This window comes from Hevea brasiliensis, chromosome 9 (assembly GCF_030052815.1).
Source record: "Hevea brasiliensis isolate MT/VB/25A 57/8 chromosome 9, ASM3005281v1, whole genome shotgun sequence".
In the NCBI taxonomy this organism is placed as follows: Eukaryota; Viridiplantae; Streptophyta; class Magnoliopsida; order Malpighiales; family Euphorbiaceae; genus Hevea; species Hevea brasiliensis.
This window is the reverse complement of record NC_079501.1, coordinates 97,884,027-97,903,240: the sequence shown is the minus strand read 5'-3', so window position 1 is coordinate 97,903,240 and position 19,214 is coordinate 97,884,027. Positions and strand designations below refer to the sequence as shown.

General features: G+C 36.0%; 1 protein-coding gene and 1 long non-coding RNA gene across 3 annotated transcripts in view; one reads left to right on the top strand and one right to left on the bottom strand.

Moving 5' to 3' along the window:
* Positions 1–19,214, bottom strand: part of LOC131183325 (uncharacterized) — a 115,006-nt gene that overhangs the window by 54,689 nt on the left and 41,103 nt on the right. Inside the window, exon 2 of the long non-coding RNA XR_009151450.1 lies at positions 6,413–6,470. This is a non-coding gene — a long non-coding RNA (uncharacterized LOC131183325). The remainder of the gene's footprint in view (positions 1–6,412; positions 6,471–19,214) is intronic.
* Positions 8,889–11,276, top strand: LOC131183323 (receptor-like protein EIX2). Of its 2 annotated transcripts, none has more exons than XM_058154076.1 (2): positions 8,889–10,865; positions 11,061–11,276. In XM_058154076.1, the coding sequence occupies exon 1, from the start codon at positions 9,140–9,142 to the stop codon at positions 10,859–10,861; it is 1,722 nt and encodes a 573-aa protein (XP_058010059.1). In that variant the 5' UTR covers positions 8,889–9,139; the 3' UTR covers positions 10,862–10,865; positions 11,061–11,276. The 2 variants fall into 2 exon arrangements, with proteins under 2 accessions (XP_058010059.1, XP_058010058.1); XM_058154075.1 differs by having other exon boundaries at positions 11,049–11,276.

The window sequence follows — 19,214 nt, the reverse complement described above, 5'->3', positions numbered from 1 at the left end:
TTATCTAAATAATAAAGTAACCCGAGTTAACATATTTATTTCCAAAATAAATATTGCAAACATCATTTGTGAACTAAAATTCATAGCCATTTCTAGTCAAACTAAATATAGAAAAGATGTTCTTAAAAGTATCAGGTACATACAAAACATGTCTATACATGTATAAAGATTTAGATCCTATGGCTAAAGCTTTAATAGTTGAGCCATTGCCAACCCGGAGTCTAATATCTCGTGACTGTAAGCTGCTACTACTTACTAGTTCCTGCATATTAAAAGTAATATGAGAACTAGCACCAATATCTAAAAACCAAGCTGTTGATGAATAATGAGTATCATTAGAATCTAAATAACAAGACACAGACATACCTTCTGAAGGTCTATCCTTCTTGTCCTTCAGAGAAACAAGATACTCTGGGCAGTTCCTTTTCCAGTGCCCATCCTTCTGGCAGTGAAAACGCTTTCCCTTGCCTTTGTCAGCTTCGGTCTTGCCCTTCTGTTTGGCTATCTTCTTGGAAGGTCTAGGAATTTGAGGTTTCTTATTCTTATTGCCCTTCTTCTTTTTGGACTTCCAGCAGAAGAAGAAGATGCAATCAAAATCACCTATTTTCCTTTATTGCTCAGTATATTCTTTTGTGTAATAACCAGCATGTTAAGCAACGCAACCAAAGTACACTCTTCTTTGTCATAATAAAATTTCTCACAAAATTCCCAAATGACTCAGGCAGAGACTGAAGAATCAGATCCTTCTATAGTTGGAAATCCATGTGGAAGTAAAGATGTTCCAGCTGCTCAATAAGTCGAATCATCTTGTGGACATGATCTCCTATATTCTGTCCCTCAGACATCCTCATGCGAAATAACTGTCTAGATATCTCATACCTAGCATTCCTACTGTGTTCACCATATAACTCTTGTAGGTGAAGGAGGATCTCGCTTGCATTTTGCATATATTCATGCTACTTTTGTAACTCATTAGTCATAAAAGTAAGCATGTAATATTTGGCTCTCATATCATGCTCCTTCCACTTGTCCAAAGTATCTAGTTCCTCTTGAGTGGCCTCTGGAGGTAAGGAACCAGGAACCTTTGAGTCTGAAACATATCCAATACATTCTAGGTTCAGAACAAGTTTTACATTTCTTAGCCAATCAGAAAGATTAGGTCCCGTCAACCTATTGTGATCAAGTTTGCGCGCAAGGATATTGGATGGTGGTAGTTGTTGTATGCTCATTATTATCAGAAAATTAACTGCAGAAAATAACTAGATTAATTAGTAAATGTATCAAGTAATTAACTAAAATGATTATGGTCTTTTAATCAAATTGGTCCTCCCACTAACTTGGCGAATCCTACATTTCCAAAGTAGGAAAATGGAAATCCTAGTTGGATGGATTTCTAGTGGGTGATTGAGTTCTTATAGTCTTATTGATCATCCTCAGGCGTGTCCATTATTAGAATTACAATAAACTGTAAGTGAGCAACTCCTTGCCTATCACATCTCATGTGAGGTTCAATCATTTATTTAGTCCCTAATGCTCAAAATCTATAGCACATCCATTATTGATTTATCTTGCATTAGTTAAGTTGATCCCATTGAGCCAGTAAACATGCAAATAATTTTAAAATTTAACAATTGGCCTTTTATTGTCCATGATCATCCATCATGCATATTAAAATTTAACAATTAAATAAAATATACATATTCAAAAATTAAATTGAATATCACATATTCAACCAAAATTCAGATTTAAATCTCATTCAAATAAATTTAAATTTAGAAACCCTTTCCAAATTTAATACCTTGAAAACATTTTTCAAAAATTAATTGTGTGATTAAAATTCCTAATTACATAATTTAATTAGGTATAGGCCTAATTATAGGCCTTAAGATATACAACAATTGCATGGTTGGCCCATAAACCAAGCGCATAACACAAACACTCCCTAGGGGTATTCTTCACATTCATGCCGCCACCATGGTGAGATCCAAACAGCTTTAGATCAATCCAAATTTGATCCAATCACACAATTAAACCTCATAATCAATCTTAATGGCAAATATAGTGGCTCTGATACCAATTGAAGGAGTGAAAGTGTGATTATTGGGCATTAGAACCTTGAATTTCAAAAATTATTTCTAAAGTTACATGCACCATACCAAGTTTCTTATGAACTTAATCAATTTCCAATGCCCAATTATATACCAAAACATATTTTAGCATACATTAAAATTTGATTTGACATTAAAGATTATGAATTAACATTTAATTCTATCAAACCCTAACTAAAAGAGGGATTTTTAGGTACTAACCTCTTGATGCACAATTGATGTAATCTTAGGATGTTCTTAGGACCCCAAATATTGTCCCTCTAGCTTGTCCACCACAAGCACATCAAGAAGCAACAATGGCAGCCCCAAATTTTGCCTCTCAAGCTTTGCCAACCACTTGAAGATGGGGTTTAGTGCTTGAGTGAAGGTTAATAGGTATTTAGGACACTAGAAATCTTTTCTAGCAATTTTAATTCAAATAAAACAAGAGATTTTTCTTTGAATCAAGTGAGAAAAGAAGAGAGGAGATGGACTCACCAAGGCGCAGTCCACTTTGAAGAGAGGAAGAAGAATTGATTTTGTTTCTTCTTTCTTTTCCTTTTATACTTAGGTTAAAATCTCATTAACTCTCTTGCCACAAATATCCCAATTGCAAAACAACACTACCTACCTTTTTTTTTATTATTATTATTCCATTTATCTTATTTTCTATTTTTGCTTCTTCTTACCTTTGATTTCCAGAAAAGGGTCTGCTCATGAATGATCCCTTCCCCGGGTAGCATGTAACGTAAACAAAATTATTTTCCAAGAAAATTTCAGAAAATATCGTGTATTTTTTTAGCTTCAAAATATCATATGATTTAGATTTTTGATAATGCTTGATTAATTCTCTTTTTCATTTTATTTTATTTTGAATGTCAATGACAAATCTTTATAAATATATAAATTTAAAAGTAAAATTAAAACTTTAATTAATATAAATTTAAATTTTAATAGAATAAAATATTATTAAAGTGAAATATTTAAAATCCAAACGGATCTAATGTAATGGTAAACGTTGCGCTACACTCCATGAATTGATTAAGTGTTCAATTTGTTCAATTTGTAGAGTAAACAGTATGAGAATGTCTCACTTTGCACATTTGGGTATTAACATTCTGTCAAAAGAAATATGAAAATTACTTTTGAAAATGTCTTTGGGTATAAAATTTCTTTTGAGGTAAATTTAAAAATTCATCATGTGTTTACCAATATTAATTGCTATTTAAATTTAAGATTTCACATTTTCAAATATTATTCATTTAAAGTTTATATATTTGATATTAAATATTAATGAGCTTGATATTAGTTGTAAGAGTATAATATTGGTTGTGAGAGTATAATATTGAACTTTTGGAAACCACATATCATGATTTCCATTTTATGGTTGCTATTTTTAAGTTGGTTTCATCACAAATATTTATGAGCACACATTTACAATTTTTTTTCTTGTCCCTCATTTTAAACATTTATTATTTTTTATTGCATTTTTTATTTTTTAATTTTTTTGTCAGGACTTTATTTCTTAATTTTTAATTTACAAATTTTATATTTATGTGATTGTAAAATCTCTTCAAAGAAATTACAAGATTAATATCTTATAATTATTAATTGATTTTGATGACAATGAGTAATTTACGATTTGATTTTTGGTGATTTATAGTGTCTTTTTTTTTTTTATAAAAAATTAATGTATTATGGAAAATTTTTATTTCTTACAAGATAAAAGATCTATTTAGACCCTTTAAGTTATTTTAAATAGTCACATGAGCTCTTAAAGTGTTGTTGGGTTTAATTAAGTACTTGAACTTTTAAAAAAGAGCAAGTAAGTATTTTGAATTTTTAAAAATAGATAAAATAAGTTATTGGCACAAATAAGCCCTTTAACTTCCAAAAATAGATAAAAAGACTTAACTATAATTTGTATCTAATTTAAATCCAATCAAAGTTATGAATAAAGATCTTTTAGTGCATGAAATCTTTATCAATAATTTTGTATATCTAATTTACAATATCCCAATAAATATCTGCTGTATCTTAGAGCATATTAAAAAGTTATTTTTTATTGAATAGTTCAAAAAACTTCTCTACAAAAACTACAACAAAAATGATGATAATGAAGTTTTTAAAATCATTGGCAAAGAAAAACTTATCAATAAGCTCCTAAAGAAAGTTTGGGCACAATTAGGCTCCCATAATTTTTAAATGAAACTTATAAACCCCTATACTATTAAAAATAGGCAATTAGAATCAATTTTTGAGTCACTTGAGCACGTGACCCAAACGGCTGTAAATAACTATTAAACCATTGCCACTTCCATTAAAAGAGAGCAGAGCCATGGTGGGTGAGCAACAACTTGTCTAAGAGCTACAACTTCTTCCTTTGGCAATGATATGCTTGTTGAAGAGGTTTGAGTTCATTGTTATTGATTCTTGAATTATGTATGAGATTCTCCATTTCTTAACTTCATATAAGGAGGAAGTTCTTCACTTTTTATATGAACTTGGATGGGTATTCTAGTTGAGGAAAATGTCTTTTATGTTTGGTTCCGGATTATTCACTTCATTGATTCAAGTTTTGGCTCATTTTCTCAATTGAAAGCGACTATTGTATGTTGGACAAAACAATTTTTGACATGATGATAGAAAGAAATTTGGATGTGAGAAGGCTATTTATAAAGTCATTGGAGATCCTGTATGAGATTTAGCTTGAGAACCAAGCTATCAAAAAGAGATGTAGGAAAATGGTGAACTTGTTTATCCATTATTTGATTAATAGTAGTGATGTTTTCTCTTAAAAAAAATACATTTGCCTATCAAGTCTTACTGGAACTTGTTGTATCACATCTATACAATTGGTTGTTTGCACTTTAGGTTCTAATTATTTAATTGATGCTTTGACAAATGACCTACAAAAGGTAATTATTCTTTAATCTTCTTATTTTTCCTTTCTCTTTTCTTTTTTGGGTATGTTGTTTCGGGGTGGGGATTGGTTAGAAGAGGAATCAAAGCATCGGCTGAACAAGAGGATCCTTCAATTAGTGAAAAAGAGTTGAAAAATGAGAAAGGCAAACAAATGGATAATAGTAGCACTCAAGGTATTGCTATGGCAAAGAAGGAATTGAGTTTGCACATAAGGTGTTTGATGAAATGCAAGAAATAATTCTGTTTCATGAAGTGGTGATTAAGGGATTGAGCTTTGTTATATGAGGCACACAAATTTAAGACATATACACAAATCACACAATCACACAATATAGAAAAGAGAAGAAGAATAACACTGTCACGACCCAACCTATGGGCCGGACCGGCACTAGGACCTGGGCCAGCTTAAAGCCCCCGAGGCCCGTAGTAAGCCTAACTGTTCATTAACCCAACTCTAAGGCCCATTTGGGCCCAATATCAAAAAAACAAACGGACAGAGTCCGGTCATAAAATGGACTTTCCAACGGGGAGTTTTCGACTCACCCGACCTGTAAACACAATATATAGTCAATTGGGGAGCTCAGCTCACCCTCCACATACTCATCAACATAATAATAAACGGGAGCTCAGCTCCCTCATCCAATCCATCAAAACAGACTTAAAATATTAAGTTTACAGGTCCAACATGAATATAATATTACAGACCAAATTCAAATAATTACTGCTAACACATGCGGAAATTCTAGGAGTAATTAAAATTACACAAATATTGATAAACAACCTGCGAAGGAGAAAAGCAGGTTAACCAAAATAAAATCCTCCTGTAACCTGAAAAAATATTGAACAGGAGTGAGCGTTCGACTCAGAGAGTAAAATATCAATTTTAACCATAATCTCTATAACTATCTAAATCTAATGCACCCTGTAGAGTGAAATGCAACATCCACATCATTTTCACATCATAACATCAAAAAGGTAATTTGGAGCACTCACGCACCCTGTAACATCAATCATAATATATGGGAGCTGATCCCCTATACAGCTCTCTTAAATCCAACCTGGTGCCAGCGAAGAACTCAGCTCGGACTTCCACTTAAATACCAAATCGGGGTCCCAGCGAAGAACTCAAGCCGTGTCTACCCCGAAGGACCGGGTCCCAGCGAAGAACTCAAGCCGTGTCTACCCGTCCTATCCATAGTCCACACCACATCACACGCACGCCAACGCACGCACACTGCTCCAAATTACCACAACAACATACATGGCACTTTAACATTTATCAATGCATCAAAAATCGTGCCTAGAGTTTAACTACATAAATATATGCATATAAGTGATGCATGGGCATGCTGAACATATAATAATATCGAAATTACAATTAAAATTAATATTCTACTCACAGACTTGACGACAATCACTGTGGCGGCTGGGAGGAGGAAGAAGGCTGTCCCGGCTCACCTGACAATCATATTACATTTATTTAATACAATCTGACTCAATACAAACAAAGAAAAGACCAATTACGTCCTAAGTCGTGCCGAAAATCCGGCAGAGTCTCCCCTATACCTAGGACCTACCCAACCTGCAAAAGGGCTAAAAACGCACTTCTATATTCACAATCCATATATCAACAGTTCAATCATATCACACAGCCCCTCCTGGGCCCATCAAATCAATCACCCATCACAATACGCAAAATTTCAATTTAGTCCTTATTATTGATCATTTTTGCAAAAACTGCCCAAACAAGCTCTAAAAATTATAAAACTTTGCCCCGCGGTCCTTAGCAATATTACTAAGCTATTGCAAAAAGAATCGTAATTTTCTAAGCTACCACGAATATTTTATGGATTTTTAATCCTATTTAAGCACTAGAAAATTACGAAAAAGCAAGGTTCGGGTTTACCTTTGCCGATTCCGACTTCGGGAACGCGCTCGGGACATCTGACAATGGGGGGCTAGCCAAAACCTCGATCCAATTCGGGGACTTTTCCAGAACGGTCCGTTCGCCCAAATTTGCAATCTGGCCAATCGCGAATTTCCGCGACTCGAGGATACCTACACTAAGCCCATAACACTGGTGTTAGTACATAATTTTTTCAGAATTTTCTAAGCTCCTTTAAGGGTCGAAAATACCCTTCGAAGTTCCGTGGGACCCACCGAAAAATGGTGTCGGAAAAATTCAAATTTATGTCGTTCTGAAGCTCTCGACGAATGGAGCGTCTTTGGTGGCCTCGGTTTTCTCGTGGATTCACGATTTTCGAGAAATCTAGCCCAAAAGTCGAAATGGGCTAAAATCTTCCGAGCAAAAATCGGACAATCCGCTCGATGGATTTCGGCGTTCTTGGTGTCTATGGAAAGCTCACGAGTAGATGATTTGGGACACAAGACCGGTCCAATTGGTGGCCGGATCGGGCGGATTGGCCGAGGAAGTCGCGCAGGGGGAGATCGCGCGCGCGCTTTCGGGCCGTTACGGCCGAGGCGGGCGGCGAGGAGGACGCAGGGAGGCGGCCTGGCAGCAGGGAGGAGGAGAGAGAAACGAGAGAGAAAAGGGAGAAGGAAAAAGCGCGAGGAAAGAAAAGGAAGAAGGAAAAGGGCCGGTCCGATTCGACCGGTCCGATCCGGTCCGGTTCGATTCGGCCGATTCGATTCAGGATACAAAATTTTAAATTTTTACTCTGCCTCGGGACCGAAAACGAGGTCCAAAAATTCCGAAAAAATTCCATAAAACTCAAAAAAATACGTAGACTCCAAATATATTTTTAGTTTTGCCACGTGGTCTTTAAATTAATTTTTAAAAATCCTCAAAGTTTATATTTTCGGAAAATCGAACCCGATTTTTAAAATCCGAAAAATCTCAAAAAAATTCCTAAAATTTAAATAAAATTAAAATACCAAAAATGCTCATAAATTTAAAATTTAAAATCTTGGGGTGTTACAAACACCGGATTTAACATGGTTCAACCATAATGTTTACGTCCACAAATAAGATAAGAGAAAAAGTTTCACTATGATGAAAAAGCAAAATACAATCACTCAGAAATCTCAAACCTTAACCCCTGTGTGCTTCTTGAATATTTCACAACTCTACCACAAATGGCAGAATATTATAATATTTATACTAGTTCATGCTGCGGGACTAAGTTTTTATCCTAATCGGGTCACAGCGCGAAGCCTTTGGGTTGGATTATAATTCGAGTTTATGAAGACATTCAAAATTCAAGCCATAAAAAAATAACAAGTTTGTTACTTGGTAAATATGTTTCAAGTAATGCTATTGATTTCAACTTATACTACTGATTGGTTACTTATTTAAATATTTTTGGCTCAGTTTTTGTAAGATTTTGTAACCTTTTCCTATTGTTTACTTGTATCCACTTGTTTCCATATGTATCTATGGCATCTGATTGTATTGGAAGTTTCATAAAATACTAGATTTTGAATAAATCACATATAATACATTTCTTGAGGCTTTCCATCACTACAATTGGTTGCAGTCAATAAACATGCTTCCTTTTCTACTAGAATCAGATTTGTCTTCTTGTGGGCTTTCCATAACTGGTCATGTTTCACGTGTCAATCTTACATGTCTTGAGGTTGTCACTCTTAGTTGGAACAACTTCAATTCCACAATCCCCAAATGGTTATTTAATATTACCAACCTTCAACATCTTGATCTGAGTTATAGTGCTTTCCGAGGCTCTCTTTCAACTGAGATGGGTAATCTTAATTCTCTTGCTTTCCTTGATCCGTCTTATAATTCTCTGGAAGGTAAAATACCCAAAACGTTGACCAAGCTTTGCCATTTGAGTGAGCTGCACTTGGAATCCAACACTTTCAGCGGTGAGATTTCTGGACCTTTTGGCAACTCATCCAGTTGCATCCAGAACAGTTTAGAGAATCTATATCTTTTCAACAATTCATTTTCTGGTAGTCTTCCGAATAACTTGGGACAATTTAAATGCCTAAAATATCTTTTACTTTCTCGCAACTCTTTCTGTGGTCCGATTCCTGTATCAATTGGACAGCTTTACAACCTAGACGTACTAGATTTCAGTCATAATTCATTGCAAGGAAATGTTTCTGAACTTCACTTTTTAAAGCTCAGAGGCTTGACTAAGTTGATTATGAGTGGGAATTCTTTAGATTTTGACATTGATCCCAAATGGGTTCCTCCCTTCCAACTTTCCAATATTGATTTATCATCTTGCAAATTAGGGCCTTGGTTTCCACAGTGGCTCAAGACACAAAAGAGCATTGCATTTTTACATATGTCTAATGCAAGCATCTCTGATAGCATCCCTGGCTGGTTTGAGAACATTTCTTCCGATGTTATAGGATTGGATCTATCTTATAATCAGGTTTTTGGAAACTTGCCAAATTTGAGGGAATTCAACACATCTTCTGAAGCAGGTATTCCGGATCCTATGGCTATTTCTAGGTACATATTATTGAAATCGAACAAGTTCAATGCTTCTTTTACACATTATCATTCTGAAGCAAGTATATTGGATATCTCCAACAACTTGCTCCATGGCCAGATTCCCCATAACATCAGCAAAGTGATGCCAAATTTGCGATTTTTATCCCTCTCCAACAACTATTTGAATGGTACCATTCCTGCTTCTTTATGCGGGCTTGAAAGTTTAGAAATTCTCCATCTTTCGAAAAATCATCTGTCAGGGCGAATACCTTCGTGTTGGGGAAATTTGAAATATTTAAGTGTCATTGATTTGTCAAATAATATGCTGAGTGGCCATGTTCCAATGTCCTTGGGTTCTCAAAAATTTCTTGTTTCCCTGCATCTGCAAAATAATAATCTGCAAGGAAATATCCTAATGTCATTAAGACAACTAGAATCCTTGGAGACTCTTGATCTTAGCATGAATGCTTTTGATGGTTTTATTCTTTCGTGGATAGGTGAAAGCCTATCTTTATTGAAAGTACTCAATGTTCACTCCAATAAATTTGAAGGTGAGATTCCTCTGCAGCTATGCTCCCTAGCTTCTCTTCAAATATTAAACTTGGCAAACAACATGATGACTGGAACCATTCCGACTTGTTTTGGTGGTTTTACTGCAATTGTTATGCACGAAAACGAAGGACTTTGGGACTATCAAGTTAGTTATAATCCTTATGTTTATTCTGAAGAAGATAGCTATGGTGAGAATATTCAGGCTTATGTTAAAGGAATAGAGCTTGAATATACAAGTACAATTCGATTCCTATATTCCATTGACCTTTCAGGAAATAACTTTTTTGGAGAGATTCCAAAGGAGTTGATGAATCTTTCAGGTCTACAAAACCTGAATTTGTCTAGAAACAAATTAGATGGGCATATCCCTTGGAACATTGGCAAGTTAAAGTCACTAGAATCGCTGGACTTGTCTAAAAATGATCTTTCTGGCTCTATTCCACCCAGCATTTCTGATTTGAACTTTTTAAGTCAATTGAATTTGTCATTTAATCACTTATCTGGACGACTTCCTTTGGGAAATCAACTTCAGACTTTAGATGACATATCCATCTACATTGGCAACAATGGACTTTGTGGATTTCCATTGAATAATTGTTCAGAGCATGCAGATGAATTGCCTAAAAGTCATGAAAAAGTTGGGAATACGAGGAAAGATGACTCCGAAATGCTTTGGTTCTATAGTGGTTTGGGAATGGGTTTTGTGGCTGGATTTGTTGGAGTTTGTAGCGTTTTGTACTTCAATGACTCATGGAGGTATGCTTGTTTTCAGTTAGTTGACAGAGTCTACGACAAGCTTTGGATAATAGTAGCAATTAAGGCAAATCAACTGAAGGGAAAGCTTCACAGAAACAAATTTGAAGTGAATGCATGAGAAGGTTAGTTTCTTTCTCTCTACTTACTCATTAATTATCCATGAATGCTCTCATTAGCAAACTTAAACATTAATGATGTGAGCTAATATGAAAACTAATCTGCTTAATTCATTGTTTTAGAGATGTGAATGAGTGAAATTTCTATTGCATGATCTTATTGCTGTCTGTGTTAACTCTTGATTATAGTCTTTAATGCAGGATTCAAGGTTGCTAGAGACTGCAGCAGATGTTGATCAAAATTTAAATAAAGCCCCAGTCAAGGTTGGATGAATGGAAGGCTGATGATATGAATTTCCTGATGATTTTCTTTGAAGGTTATAATATTTTTATGTTTTTGTGTAATTATTTCCAGAATTAGATGGTCTCCTTCTACTCCAAGGCATGAAATGTTGTGGATTGTCCAATAAGGTTATATTTCGTGAGACATAATAAAAGATAATAATTATTAATATAAAGTAAAAAATTTTATATATTTATCAGACATATTTATTTAATTAGTTTAGCAAAAACTCTATTCATGTGGATTTTTTTTTTAATAAGCATTGAAACAATTTTAAAAGATAAAAATTAAATAATTTAATTTGATATTAGCCAAATGCTCATGGAATCTCTAAAATTTTTCTACGCAAACACATCTTCTCCGTGAAGTCTCAAAAGAATGGTAATTAAAAAGTAGAACTGAAGAAGCATGTAAGCAATTTTTTTTTTGTCAAAGATAAATGTAAGGATTAATTGAATAGGCCATTTTTATTAATTCATATTATTCATCACCACATAAAAAAAAAACTAACAAAATATTTATAAATACTAATAAATAATAATAATAATTTAAGCTAATTTTGCATGTAAGTATTACTTTATTTTATTTTTTCCCTTTTTTATTCATGTCAACTCAATTAGTTTACCAGTGTGTTTATAGTTCAATCTTTAATACGAAAAGAACAAAAATATCTTAATTTTATTTTTAAAGAATTTAGATATGCAATGGATTGTTTTAAAAATTTTGAATATCACTAGTTTTATTTTAATAAAATTAGAGATGGTCTAACATTACAAAAATTGTTGAAAAGTCATGTACTTTTTTTTGTCAGAATTAAAATAAAAAAAAAGTTCATGTCTCCATGAAAGATTATTCATTAAAGCATATAATTATTTTCTTTGTACAGTTCCATACATTAAATGAATAAAATATTATCTATATGTATTCATACAATTATTTTAATTATTTTACTATCACTTTAAATATCTAGACTCAGTCTTTCAAGTAGATGGGGATGTGAGGATGATTTTAGTCATAGGATTAAAGTCGAATAGTTGAAGTGGAGATGTGTCATGGGAGTTTTATGTGATCGTGAAATTTCCAATAAGTTGAAAGGAAAATTTTACCGTACAGCCATACGACCGGCTATGTTATATGGTAGTGAGTGTTGGGAATGTTAAGATGGATGAGTGGCCATACTAGACTAGATAAAGTCCGTAATGAGGGTATTAGAGAAAAGGTAGAAGTGGTATCAATTGAAAATAAGTTGAGAGAAGGGAGATTGAGATGATTTGTTCATGTGAAGCGTAGACATACGGAGGCTCTAGTTAGACAAGTAGAGCACATTAGGTTAGAAGATAGAAAGAAAAAAAGGGGTAGACTTAAATTGACTTGGAGGAGAGTAGTACAACATGACCTAGAAGCATTACACATTTCTGAGGATTTAACCTAAAATCGTTTAGAGTGGAGAAAGCGAATCCATATAGCCGACCCCAAATCTTTAGGATAAAGGCTTAGTTGAGTTGAGTTGAGTTGTACTGTCCATGTAAAAGTTTCTTGTATAATTTTTTTTATAAAATTCTTCATTAAATTTTAAATATATCTCTATCTAAATTAAATAATTATAACTTGTAATTATATATATGTTGCTATAAATTTTTCTCAATCTGCATCTGGTACTAGATATTGGTTGGGCTGCGTTCTTTATTTTCAAATACAACTATTTAAAATATATGTGTGGTCCACAAGATTGGAATGGATGGTTTCAAATGTTTTTTTTTTTTTTTTTTTAATTTAAATAGTGGACAACTTTCATGAAAAAGCTTACAATCTATCCTGTTCAAACAACTCAAAGAAAGAACTAGGGGGGTTTAAAATCCACCTCGGAAACAGAGATCCCATTCTAGCATTTTTTTGCAACCTAGCATTTTTTTGCAACCTATTTGTTTGCTGCTCTAGGAATATATCTAATTACACATGAAGGATAGATCGACAAGAAACTCTTATTGTCATGAATGAAAGGCTCAACATCCCAAGGCCAAATTGAAGCATGAGAAGAGAGTAATAGAACCAGTTGCTGAGAGTCAGTTTCAACAGAGACTGGAGAAAAACCTCTATTAGCAAAAAAAAGACATACTGTTCTAAGAGCATAAGCCTCAGCTGCAAGGGGAGAATGACTGATGTACTTTGCAGCACAACCATCAATCAACATGCTTTTTGCATTCCTCACAGTCACTCCATGCCCAGCATAAAAGGATTCTCCATCAAAAGACGCATCAACATTGAACTTCACATTACCAACGGAAGGAGGAGTCCAATGGTGGCTTTGAGAGACTACCTCTCTACTAGGAGGATTCTCAGAATGCTGTTGTGGAATTGCTAGATTGAGCATTTCATTAAGAGCATTCTGAGCTTTCCTGATAGTATCACTAGGATCAAGGCGTGAAGAATTGAACACAACATTGATGCCAGCACAAAAGACTCACCAGCTTTAATTCTTTTTTATCAGTTGAGTTTGAAAAATTGAGCATCATTTTCCACCAATCAGTAAAAGAACCAAACTCATTAACTGCAGGAGTATAACTCAAAATTGAACCAAACCATGTTACCTATGCATGAGGGCAGAAAAACAGCATATGCTCAACTGTTTTAGGCTGGAGATGACAAATAGGGCATATCAGATTGCTTGCTATACTGTTCAGAGGATTTTCTTTTGTACAAATTGTTTCTGCTTGCTATACTGTTGGAACTCACTCTCCATTAAAAAGCTTTAACTTTTTGGGGTATGGCTAAAGACCAAATTCTCTTCCAGAACAGAGGCAAATGATCATATGATGCGGATGGAGCTGCAGTTACAGTAGACTTACTTTGCCATTGCTTCAACGTATAGTATACTGATTTTACTGAAGGCACTCCATGCTTTGTGAAATGCCATATAAGCTTTGGTTCTCTAGGATTCTCAGCAATACGAATCTTAAGGATAGCAATACATTCTATTGGAGAGACACTGTCTGCAAAAATATGAGGATCCCATTGATTTGTTTGAATATTAATTAGATCTGCCACATATATGATAGGGCTCCTCTGTGGTCTTGGGCTATTAGTTTTGAACCTCGGCAGAGTTGGAATCCATGGATTAGTCCAAGCGTTAACAAAATATGGACTAGCCACATGCCAGCGCAACCCAGGCTTTAAAGCTTCCTTAGCTGCCAATAAACTTTTCCATCCCCATGAAGGTTTAGATCCCAATCCAGCATCTAGAAATGATGAGTGAGGAAAATAGATCCCTTTGAGGATACCCGCCCATAATGCTTGAGGGTTTTTAATTATCCTCCAAAGCTGTTTTGCAAGGAGAGATGAATTAAACAAGTTTAAGTCTTTGAAGCCCATGCCACCCTCCTTTTTGTTTCTTGATAATTTATCCCAACTCATCCAGTGAATGCTGGCCTTATCCACTGATTGCCTCCACCAGAACTTAGCTGCCATTTTATGAAGATCTCCTCAGGCAGTTTGAAAATTGACATTACATAAGATGGGATTGCTTGAATGACAGCTTTGATAAGGACTTCTTTCCCCGCAAGGGATAGTTATCTACTCTTCCATCCAAACAGCTTCTTGGAAATTCTTTCTTTAATAAAAGCCAAAGCTTGATATTTTGATCTACTCCATTCAATTGGGAGGCCTAATATTTGGAAAGAGAGCCTGAATTTGGGATCTGAAGCATATTGACAATATTTCTTTGAACATGGATCGGAGTGTTACCACTAAAAGTAACATCTGATTTATGTCAGTTTATCCTTTGACCAGAAGATCTGCTATAAGCATCCAAGATTTCTTTTATGCTTCTTGCTTCCTTCAAAGCTGCACAACCAAAAAGAATTGTATCGTCCGCAAATAATAGATGAGTTAGAGTGGGACAATACTATTCATTTTAAAACCTTTGATCTGGTTCCTCACATGAGCTTGTTCTAGCATTCTAGAAAAAACATCAGATATTAGAAGGAATAAGCAGGGAGAGATGGGATCACCTTGCTTTATTCCTCTCGATAGTTGAAAAAAGGATGATTGGTCTCCATTAACCAATATTGCATAGCGGACTGAGGTGATAAATTGCTCTACTAAATTTACCCACTTTTCACAGAATCCCATCTTCTTCATGATCATCAAGAGAAATTGCCAATTAACACTATCATAAGCTTTGTGGATGTCAACTTCAATGGCCATTGCACCAAGTTTCCCTTTCTTCTGATGTTTAAGGGCATGGAATGCCTCATGTGCAATAGCTATATTATCCTGGATGTAGACACCATATTTTGGCCGGTTATCAAATTCACAAATTGTAAAAGTTGTAATGCAATTTTTAAATTCATGAAAATATCCTTTCCTTGAATGGATTTCCTATCTGAACATTACCCAATCCCAATAGGTTATTTCAATCATTGTCCAATCTCAAATCACCTTTCCCAACTCCATAATATTCCAAATCACTTTTGAAATGTTTCTAAGTTTCGATTTCTGGTTTGAACATTACCCGAACCCAATAGGTTATTTCAATCATGGTCCAATCTCAAGTCACCTTTCCCAACTCCATAATATTCCAAATCACTTTTCAAATGTTTCTAAGTTTCGATCGATATTCAGTCTCAAGGTTATTGGATCTTATGTTCATGTGTAATGGTTTTCTAATCTCTTTAAGGCGTGGTATCATGTTCTTTGATTGATAACCGATCTCAGGATCATCTAGATTTATATTCGATTCTATTGATTTCCAATCTCAATTAGTTGTATTTGGGCACTAATAATTCTAGAGTTAATTCTTTTGATCTATTCGGTACTAGTGCATGGAATGTGTTCTGATGTTTTTCCGATCTCATCAAGAAAATTGATCACAAAAAGAGTTTATTCATCATTCAGTAGGAGGGACTTCCCTAGCCCGATCTTCAGTTACATTTTCAACATTCACTCCCTCCTTTCTCTCTTGTTCGTCCTCACTCTCGGCCTTAATGCCCGGGCAAGCTCCTCGAGCCAGGTGAAGTCCTCGTTAGGGTAGCGCTTGACCAGCTCGGCTAGGAGATCACTATGGGCTTTCGCATAGGCATCAGCTTCCTTCACCAGAGCTTCCTCCTCCTTTGCTTTGATCTCTTTGGAGAACTTAGCCCAAGCATCATCAAGTTCCTTCTCTAGCCGAGCTGTCCTCTCTTCGTGAGACTTCACTTATTGTTCTAGTTCGACGATTCAAGCATTTGCAGTAGAGAGTTAGTTTTGCGCTACCGCTGCATTTTGGGTCGTCTTTGAGATCTCCCTCTTCATGGGATAGACCTTCTCTATGATCATGTGCTGGGTAGCCATCACTTCTAGGCTCAAGCTCATCAAGAGGCTGAGAAGATCATCGATGCTTTCGGGGCCCCTTCAAGTTCGTTCTTCAAAAAAGCAGATCATAGCGTTCAAAACTTTCACCAAGTCGAGGTTGTCTCGCACTTATTTGTTCTTCTCCAGTGATTGGAGTAGTATTCTAGCACCTTGGGAGAGTGGTCGCCTGGACGAGACTCCCTGTTCTGAGGATCCATCCTCTGCAGCTTAAGAGACTCGATGTTGGGAAGGAGGTTCAGATCAAGTGGGAGGCTCCACACTGAGGATCTGCACTTCTAGGCTCGGTTGCTCTTGGATTTGAGCTTGGGAGTTTGTTTCTTCAATCCAAGCTCTCTTCTGAGCCTCAGCTCGTTTCATCTCCTGCATCTTCTTGTTGAGCTCCTTATTCCGCTTCCAAGCTTCTCTCCCAGTCTTACCTCCCACCATACCTACACAGAAAAGTAAGTTAGTGAGATTGCTAGGGCTAAGAGATTAAAGATTTTGGTTTTACCCGTCTCAGAGCCGAAGTTTGAGAGTTACAGCTCGATGTTCTCATGGGAGATCACACTCATCATCCACCATTTTAGCTCGACCATTATCACATCCAAACACGAGTATATGAGTGATTGCTTAGTTTTTCAGTTTTTTCACCATGGCGTCCTCGATATTATTTAGAGATATCTTTTTTTCTAGTTTTGGGCCCAAGTAATTCTAATTCCGTGGGATCCCCTCGAAACCACGAGGATCTTTAATCCTGAGGATGAAAAACTGATCTTTCCAGCCTTTGAGCAAAGAGAAGAGATCGGTTAAGAGCCCGCAATTCAACTTTGCTTGAGAGAACCAAAATCCATCATCTTTTCGCAGAGCAAGCCTGTTCAGTTCGGTGAAGACCTTCACTATGGGCTCAAGTCCCTTAGCTCGGCAAAGACCTCTGAAGGCCACCAAACTCAAGGAGTTCGGATGCATTTGAGCTGCACAAACTCGGTGATACCTCAGAACATCCTTGTAAAATTGCTTAAGAGGGAACCGTAGATTGGCCTTCAATTGTTCTTCGTACGCCATGATCAGATCTCCCTCCTCAAAGAAGTGATCGGCTTGAAGATCCTCGTGACACCTAATGAGCTTGAAAGAGTCGATTAGGAGATTGAACTCTAGGCTAATTAATTTGAGATCGGCTATCCCAAGGATTGATGTGAGCTCATCCACAAGTAGATTCTCTTTCCTCATGACCGAAGCTTGTTGTTGGCTCAGTCCGACTAGTTAACTGGTGGTCGGAATGGTAGCTATAATAGGTTTGGATCTCCCACTCACTGTGGCCTCATCACCCTCTTCAAAGGACTGTGAAAAGTGAACGGAGGATAGACTTTCAACTCTCTGACCCTCGGTGCCACTTATTTTCAAGTAATGAAGTTAAAACTGACTGAAAAAAGATCAAACTATTACCATATTACAAATCGGTGTCAGAAAGTTAGGGCAAATTGAGAGAGAGTGTCGAGAGGCTTGGGGGAATGGAAAGAATAAAGTGTGAGAATGACTGAAGCCCCCCTCCTATTTATACTCATTCGAGCATTAAATGCTCGCGAGACCCTAGGTGGTGCATTGGTAAGCAGAAAATTTAATTTTATCCTAATTCTATATGTGCACCAAGAGAAGATTCTAGAGGGGGAGGGATCAGACATGTGAGGTCGGTTGAAAGGACTAACCAGAGATCGAGTAAGAGACAGTCTAAACAAAAGAGATCTACTGAAGAAGGTATTAGATAGGAGACTAATCAGAAGGATAATCAGAACCATGCAAATAATAAGGAACATAATAAATAAATAAAATAGAATAAAAAAATAAAATTGTGCTTAAAAAGTCCATTTCATTTCCAAAAGATCATATTATATCATTTGGGCGGTCTCCCTAGCCTGATCATTAATTACAGATATCCCTACCTACTCTACCTACATTCTACTCGTCTTGCTTTCATAGTTTGGACTCCGCCCAATCTCAAGATGTCATTTAAGATATATGTGGAGATCGGGAGAGTAGCTCTCGTCAACTATGGTAAAGACTACGGAAAGCTCGTTGTAATCGTCAATGTCATCGACTAGAACTGAGCTTTAATCGAGACCCCTGAGATGGTTAGGAGCCAAATGAACTTTAAGAGGCAGTCACCGATATCAAGATTGAAATTAGCAGTCCCCTTGCCCGAGATCAATCTTTGGCTCAGACCAGTAGGTAGATTTGAGAGTGAAACGATAGTTATTTTGGTCCCAAATTGGCTGTTTAGTCTAGTTCCCTCGCCATCATCAGATGATGTTCTTGTAATTCTCTGACCGTCTATGTTGTCCATCTCCATGTGACAGGCAAAGGAAGTTATCAGAAAAAAATCAAAGTGGTTGTTATGTTGAAAATCGGTGTCGGAAAGGCAAAGCATGGGGGAAGAGTAGGTTAGAGACTAGTCGGAGAGGAAAAGTGTGAATGTGAAAATGACAATTCCTTCCCCTGGTATGTATAGACCTCAGTATTTAATGCTTGCGGAACCCTAAGCGGCACGTTGGGAAGTGGAGAATTTAATGCCTTTCTGATATTTGAAGCGCACCAATGGAGACCAAGTGAAGAGAGTGGATGAAAAGATCGGGAATGTAACAGGAGATTAGATGTAAAGGTGGGAGACACAGAGATCGGATTGGTTAGAGATCAGTGAAAGAGATCAGGAGATCGGATAGATCGAGAGGTTGGAAAATCAACATAAGTTA

Bases quoted from the DNA above. Each gene is read 5' to 3' on its own strand.
- LOC131183323 (XM_058154076.1), top strand. From the start codon at position 9,140: ATGAGTGGGAATTCTTTAGATTTTGACATTGATCCCAAATGGGTTCCT.